General features: G+C 41.4%; 1 protein-coding gene across 7 annotated transcripts in view; it reads left to right on the forward strand.

Annotated features, from left to right (window-relative positions):
- Positions 1–6,623, forward strand: part of SHANK2 (SH3 and multiple ankyrin repeat domains 2) — a 282,608-nt gene extending 275,985 nt beyond the window's left edge. For 5 of the 7 annotated variants that reach the window (XM_066187426.1, XM_066187431.1, XM_066187424.1 and 2 more), the window contains one exon: positions 115–6,623. In XM_066187426.1, coding sequence (XP_066043523.1) covers positions 115–688 — 574 coding nt within the window. In that variant the 3' untranslated portion in view covers positions 689–6,623. The remainder of the gene's footprint in view (positions 1–114) is intronic. The other 2 variants (XM_066187428.1, XM_066187429.1) reach the window with 2 other exon arrangements.
- Positions 6,624–7,887: the final 1,264 nt, after the last annotated feature.

A 7,887-nucleotide genomic window follows, 5' to 3' on the forward strand; every position in this document is an offset into this window, starting at 1 on the left:
TTCAAGTTAAAATGTGAAACTACCGAAGCATTCCCATGCCATAATGACCATGTTCTGATGGGGACATCCAGGTGGCCAGCAGCTCTAACTGTGCCTGTCTGTTTGCACTTGCAGGAGCACGGAAGTCATGAGTACTGTCTCAGGTACACGAAGTACAACAATCACTTTCACTGTCCGACCCGGAGCCAGCCAGCCGATCTCACTGCAGAGCAGGTCCCCAGACTATGACAGCAGGACCTCAGGAGCAAGGCACGCTCCCAGCCCTGTGGTTTCACCAACAGAGATTAATAAAGACATCCTGCCTGCTCCTCTGACTGCTTCTGCTTCAGCCTCATCTCCTTCTCCAACTCTGTCTGATGTATTTAGCCTACCCAGCCAGCCCCCTTCTGGGGACTTATTTGGCTTGACCACAGGGCGCAGCAGGTCTCCTTCTCCCTCAATATTACAACAGCCAATCTCAAATAAGCCTTTTACAACTAAGCCTGTCCACCTGTGGACTAAACCAGATGTGGCAGATTGGTTGGAAAGTCTAAACTTAGGTGAACATAAAGAAACATTTATGGACAATGAAATAGATGGCACACATTTACCAAATCTACAGAAGGAAGATCTGATAGACCTTGGAGTGACTAGAGTTGGGCACAGAATGAACATAGAAAGAGCTTTGAAGCAGCTGCTGGACAGATAAGAATAGCTATTTTGCCTCACAAACTTCTGTTGATAACTAGAGATGGGCTGGTACTGACATACCCCAAATGCCTTGTCTGTCTGCGAGTGCCAGCAAAATTGGGGGTGGGAGGGGGAAAACAGATGAATTCCTGGTACTCAGGTGATGCAGACTGTCTGCTACATGCCCAAACACAAACCTAAAGATACTAAAGAAGTGGGGCCATTTTATTTCAAAGTTGTGGGGAGATGTGAGAGAGAGACAATTGTTAACTTTAAAACTCTTGATACTGCCGTTATCTGGGACCGTCGTGTGACGATTTTCCTTTATAATTGCAACATTTCAGGGTTTCTTTTACTGAAAGAAAGAGAAATTGCATTTTGTTTTATTCTCGTCTTGACATTCAGTCTCCAAGCAGACTTCCTTCCCCAGCCCTTGGTTCATTTTAAGAGGACAGGTTGGTCCATTACCACTCAAGCCCCGTTTTATCAGTAGCAGGGATATTGAGGCTGGCACAGGAGTTCATATTCCTCTTTTTTTACTCGCGTAGCTCCCTGATCTGTTGGCAGTGTAGCTGGTTGTTCTGCTGGAGTCAGTCCAAAGGTAACCTTGCTCTGTTTTACCTGGTATTTCTTTATTTCTGCAGTGGTATTTAGCACTCTTCCAAGGTGGCAGAACAAGTTCAGTGCACGCTCCATTGACGTGGCCTGTAGGATGGTGCAGACTTTGAGTAAAGGCCGAGGAGGGACCACACTTAGTACAGCAAAGTGAAGCTAGTTTGAACATGACACCCCCAAGTTCTCAACCAGCTCAACTGCTGCTGAGTCAAAATATGAACTCCACAAGCCAGGACAAACTTTGGTGTGCGGGCACAGCTTTGGGACTTGACAGTGAGGCACTGAGAGAGGCTGAGCCCTGAGAGGTGCTGTTTAATTCAGTGAGTGGTAAGTGCCTGGGTATTTTGAACACAGGCCGAGAAGGAAGGAGAGGAGAGATGAATGTTCCCATTGAAGTCAGTGGGAAGTGCGCCAGGATCTGAAGTGAGAGAGGGATTTCAGCCTGTTAGGAATGGAAATGCTTCAGCTCGTTGAGAGGAGGCAGAGAGGTGATGCCAAGATGGAAAGAGCTGTCGAGTGTCTCGGGTGCGTGTGTTCCGAGAGCCAGGAGGGCTGGGGAGGGATCCAGGCTCTCATTTTATCACTGCCGGCAGGAGCTGGGTCTGGACAAGGACAGAGGGCTGGGCACTGGCCCCCAGCCCATTCCTTGGCACGAGAGGTGGGAGCACCCTGCCAGAATCCAGGGCTGGGAGTGGGGGCCGAGAGAACTTTCCAGGAGACTTCCATCAGCAGGGGAGAAACACCCACGGCTGGTTCACAAGGCTTTGTTTTCAAAAAAAACAAAACAAAACAAAACAAAAAAACACCAACAAACTTTTTTTTCAACTTTCAAGTTAACAAGTCTCTCTGTGCATGTTTGAACTCCCCCTTGTAATTAACACCTCTGAATATCTGTGAGTTTTGTAGGATTTTCTGGACAGAATATTCAAGATGTTCGAGGTGGGTAAATTGGGTGTGGATGGCTAAACTGCCTCCCTACCAAACTTTCAGGTTCCCTTACATTTTGCAAGGTACCTGAACTTTCTTTCCTTGATACGGTCCTTGATATGGTCCAGCCTATCTCTAATTTTTTTATTATTGTGATTATTTTTTGCTCACAAACAAGTGTCTAATTAGGTCTGCAACAGCCCTAGTATGAGTACATAAAGTTTAGCATTTTAAATATCTTTCTTTACTGCAAGTTTAAATAGTTGTACAGATAGTTTATAAGCACAATATTTTAAGAAAATAAGTGGCTGGTCTACTGGGCAGCCTTTGTGCCACTTCAGTGCTAGGAAGTTAAAAACAGAAAAAAAAAAAAAAAAACAAAAAGAAGAAAAAAAAACTTTTTGTGGTTTACTACTATTTCTGTGGAATAATTATAAAGTCTTGACCTTTTTAAAATCAACCTCATTTGGATGCATCTGAACCAGCAGAGCTGTGTTATATTTTCTATCTTTGCTAGAACTTCTACAGAGGAGGATGAATATTTCTTCAAAAGTGGTTACAGTTACCAACACATTGGAAACTCATAAAAATCAACTTATTTAAGCCTCCTGCCCCCTTTATGGAACAGCAAATCTTTTGACTTAACATCTGTTACTGCGCTCTGTTTGTATTTGGGGAGTTCCAAGGAACCTTGTAATAAAAATGAAGCACCAAGGCATTTTGCTGTCAAGGAGTGCTCAGTTTTTCCATGGGAGGTGTAGAAAATGGCAGTTCCACTCAGATAGGTCGATGCAGGCAACTTGAGGCCATCACACACTTAAAGAAGTGGGAAAAAAAAAAAAAAAGGTAATTTAGCCATCATTTGTCTTCCATTTGGTGATAGGACAGAATTCAGTAAATAAACCACTGATGCCATGCTCTCTCCTTTTTTAATTTTTTTTTTGTTTGTTTGTTTCTTTGGGTACAGTTGCTATTACCTCTATAACACGTGCCAGAAATGCGTTAGGAAATAAATACAGTAGTAAAAAGGAAAACATAGAAGTTGACTTTTAAAGCTGCTTTTTTTGGATCACAACCTTCCTGTTGGTTGAACTTGCCCTGGGCAAGCGCTGGCATGCCCAGTAACTCCCAGGTGAGCTCGTCCCTTCCTCACGCAGGTGTGGCTCCTGCTCGTGCAACTCTTCAGGTACTCCAAGAGCAGGAAAAGTGCAGGTGAAAGAGCTGTAAGGGAATAGTTTTATTTTTCACGTTGTGTCCTGTGAAGCAAAAAGGTAAGGAGACCTGAGGGGGCCTATTTGGACCACCAGAATGCACCTCTGCCAAGTTGAGTTCGGTCTCCAGCTCTGAGGGGTGGTTTGAAACAAAACAAAGAAAGCAATAGTAACAGATAACGCCGTGGCCTCCAAGTATTTTCACCAGGGGGGAGGAGAGAAGACCCATTTCTTTCATGCTACTCTGATAGTGAAAAACAAAGTCGTTAGAGATCTATGATATTCTGGGTTTTAGGATCAACTTTTGTTTATATACTGTAATTTAAATAAATTGCATTTACATGCCTAGTTTCTGTAATATTTGTGTATACAATACCAAAATCTTACAAGATGTAAATTGTGTATAACTGCACAGACTCCTTGCCCTAGGTGTCTGAGAACATTTTAAGTTTAATTCATATATTATAAAATTACTAGATGTGACTGTTGATTTACAGAATTTACATATCACAAAGAAGTTAATTATTTGTGGTACTTAAGTTAATAAAAAAATAGTGGGTTTTTTTTTCTTTTCCTCTCAGTTCTTAAAAAGCATTACCCAGTTGATCTGGCGATGATTATGTGTATGAGCCACAAATATTGATAATTTTTCCATTACATTTTTTCTTTTCTTTTCTAGATATTAATATGTTTCTCGCTATAGTTTGTGTAACAACTTGTGTTCACGTTATCTATGTTGCTGTAATTTTTGTGCTTTAATTCCTCTTATTTCAACTGATTAAAAAAAAGAAAAATCAAGCTCCTGTAACTTGCACTTTTCCCCAATCCTTAATACTCTTGTATGGCAACCAAAATTACTGTAAGAAATAAATATAATATTGCACTAAGGGTGTGGTTCTGATTGCAAACAGAGAACACTGTCTGGATTTTTATTAAAAAAGAAAAAATAAGTTGCCAAAAAAAGTTGCAATTTGTTATTGAAAACGCATAAAATGCTTTAACAAAATGTAGATAGAACTAAGGGAAAATTAATGATTTATTGTTGGAGAAAGCATTTCCTGTTTATTCCTTTTTTTTTTTTTTCCTTTTTTTTTTTTTTTTTTTTTTTTTTTTTTTGGTTAGAGCATTCCTTATGCCAAATGTTCCGTTCATTTACTGAATTTCAGGGGTCACGCTTGAGATCTGGAAAAGCAGGAAACCTTGAAGGGGAGAGGTAGAAAATTGCATTACCTGATTTTTTTTTTCTTTTTTTTTTTTCTTCCTTAAGGTGAAATTCTGAAATGTGTGGAATGTTCTTTGTGTGGGGGAAGTGCACGCCCTGAGCTTTAGCGCTGCTGCTGCTGCTGCTGCTCTGCGATCTCCCGAGGCACTGAAAAGTGGGGCTTTGGGGTTTTTATTTCACTGGGGGGCTGGAGTTCCTCTGGGGCAGAGCAGCTGTGCAGAGGGGAGGAGGGAACAGCGCTCCTTGTCCAACTTTGTGCATCTTGTGACTTTAAAATCTGTACCAGCAGGCTCTGTTTGTACTGTGAATAAACAAGGCTGCAAATAAAAAAAAAAAAAAAAAAAAAAAAAAAAAAAAAAAAAAACCCAACCCAACCAAACGAACACAAAAAAAAAAAAAAAAAAACCAAAAAAAAAAACAAAAAAACAAACAAAACAAACCAAAAACCAAGGAAACAGTTCACATCTTCTTTTGGCTTAAGTTAAAGATTTGTTTTTCTATCTTTAAATGGTGATGCAATGAAGAGGTTATTTTTATTTTTATTTTCTAAGATATTGGAATAAATGCCTAGAACTGTTGCCATTTGGTTTCATATGTTCCTTAACTACGATTCTCTTCTCAGCTGTCATTCTAGCCCATCATTTTTGTAGCCCCTGTTATTATTTCTCTCATGATTTCCCAACAACAATTACTTTGTTTTGTTAAAAACATAAACTGGAACCAGCCTGTTTGGGTTTTTGTTTTTTTTTTTAATTCACTTATTTCAGGTATTGTGACAAACATCTGTGTATCCAAATAAAGTCAGGTACTTCCAGTGCAAAACAAAGAATGCTTTGCAATTGTCATTGCTTGTTGGCCAAAGAAATGAGAAGAGTTGATCATTACTGTCGTTGTGTACATTGTATCAATGTGTTCTGCTTTATTCTTTGGTTTCTGTATTTTTTTCTGTATTTTTTTTTTTCCTGTATTTCCCTGCATTTCATGGACTTTCATCCCCTCTGTCCTTGGCTGGGCCACCCAGAGTAGCACGATTGTAACAACGCTTCAGAATGTGTGTTTTTTACAAAAAAAAAAAAAAAAAGCAAAGCAAAACAAAACAACAAAAAAATTGTACGTGCCTTATAATTTTCCACCTGGATCAGCTACACTGTATTTCACATAAAAAGCTTTATCTTCAAGGTGTTCAGTACCTGACAGAGAGTGCTGGGCTTGGAGTGAGCTCCGTGTCACTGCTTTAGTGTGCTTCCGTGTCACTGAGGAGCTGCAGTGATTCAGACCTTATCTCGCCACATTTTTGGCAATGTGAGACTGATTTCAAGTCTTCTATTCAAATCAAGCAAGAGGGGGAAAGAAATGAGATGAGACTGTTACTTTGGGTTCAGTTCACTGCCATAAATCCTGGGTAGTTGGTACAGTTGACGTGGGCTGTGTTTCACAGACGAGGTAACGATGATAAATAAATAAACCAAGTGGACTTGATGCCATTAAGTCTGCCACAAACTGGTTCTGTGGCACTGACATCTAGTGGAACCTGATGGACACTGTCTCAGAGCAATATCAGACCTTTTCAAATATTTATTTCTTTACTTTGAACTGCTGTCATTCTTTCTACAAGAAGCCGTTTTAGAGAATTTTGTATTGTTATTAATTAGGTTGGCCTGAGTATTTAAGTCGCAGAAAGGCTGACTGTATAATTAGACAAATTATACATGAATGAGAAGTCTTTAATGTGTTTTCGGGTCTCTCTGTGCTTATGTTTTCTCAGTTTTCTGTTTTGAACGTCAGCATCTCCATGTGAAACTTCATCTGCATCCGGCACGGTTTTTAATGGGAATATAGGTTTTGTCTCCAATACCGTAAACCTTGGAGTGTTTTGAACCATTTCTGACACTACAACCTGATGAACAACAGCCTGTTCAGCTCCAAATTGTGAAAAAAAAAAAAAAAAAAAAAAAAAAAAAGAAGTTAGTTTTGAGGTTAGGAAGCAGTTCAGAACAGCTGGGGGGGGGGGGGGGGGGAATTTCCCTGCTGCACTTGCAGTGCTGAAGTTTGGTTTCTGCAGTAAAATTCCAGTTTTTTTTCCTCAGGACTGATGCCAGGAGGAATCTGTGCACGTGTGTGTGAGTTCTTGTATGCTTTCAATGTAAAGGTCCTTGGGCAGCCTTAGAAAACAATGTACAGATAGGACACCAGTGTTGCATGTGCTTAAACCTGTACTGGAATCAATGTCGCCGTGTACCTGTTTGCTTTGGAAACCTGAAGAGAATACAATATACAGAAACCTCAAAATCACGTTTTAATGGGTTCTTTTCCACTGGTGTTCTCCCGTTGCCTGAATGTCTCTGAGCATTCCCTGCTGGGTTCAGGGAATGGCCAAGCCTGGCTCTCCCCACCCAGCCCAACCCAACCCTAGAAAATCCCGAGTGAGGAACTGCTGGGGCTGTGTTGCTCTTCTGTCCTTTTGGATGTGACCCCGTGGTGCAGCTTTGGGTCTCCTTTGGGGTCAGACCTGCAGTGGCAAGGGCGAGGTGAGGGCTCCAAGAGATCAGACAGAAAGGGGGCTGAGACAGAACTCACTTATCATTTTCTCATTTTGGTTATTGATGTATTCATCACTTACCATTCACTTGTCACGGTGCTGACAAGTGAACAACAATCCCTTCATTTTTATCTGGGCATGGTCAAATAGCAAATAAATACTATTACATATAGAAATTTTTTTTCAAACTGTGCTGCATCCCCTGCTCTCCATTTGCTCTGTCTCAGCGTTTTTCTTTCTTTCCAAAGCAGTGGGTGTCAACTTTAGTGTGTGCAGCATTCTGTAGGTTCAGCTGGCTCACCTGTAAGACTTTTAGTGCCCCAAGAAGAGACATTCACAGGTGTACTCTTCACCTGAGGTGATCTGAAATCTCAAAAAAAGCTAATTTTCTGCATTGCAGGGAAGGCACAAAGCAAGGGCAGGTGACTCCCTGAAGTGACTTTTCAATTTTTAGGAAAGGAGTTTTCCTCCAGAGGCCGACTCCTCCCCTCTCTCTGTATTCAGAGCAGAGCATGGCCGCGCCTTCGGGCACATCCCCGCCCCAGCCGCTGACCTTGGTGCTGTTCTGCGACCCTTGGGGACAGAGCCACCCGCAGCAGAGCTCATCCTCTGCGTGCTGCCGTCTGTGCTGCTGACCGGGCTGGTTTATCCCAGGGAAAATCAGCTGGAAAGGCCAGAGCCACGGGAACAGGGAAAATTTTCTT

The sequence above is a fragment of the Chamaea fasciata genome, unplaced genomic scaffold (genome assembly GCF_029207755.1).
Source record: "Chamaea fasciata isolate MVZ Bird 193981 ecotype frontalis unplaced genomic scaffold, bChaFas1.0.hap1 SCAF_7, whole genome shotgun sequence".
Lineage (NCBI taxonomy): Eukaryota > Metazoa > Chordata > Aves > Passeriformes > Sylviidae > Chamaea > Chamaea fasciata.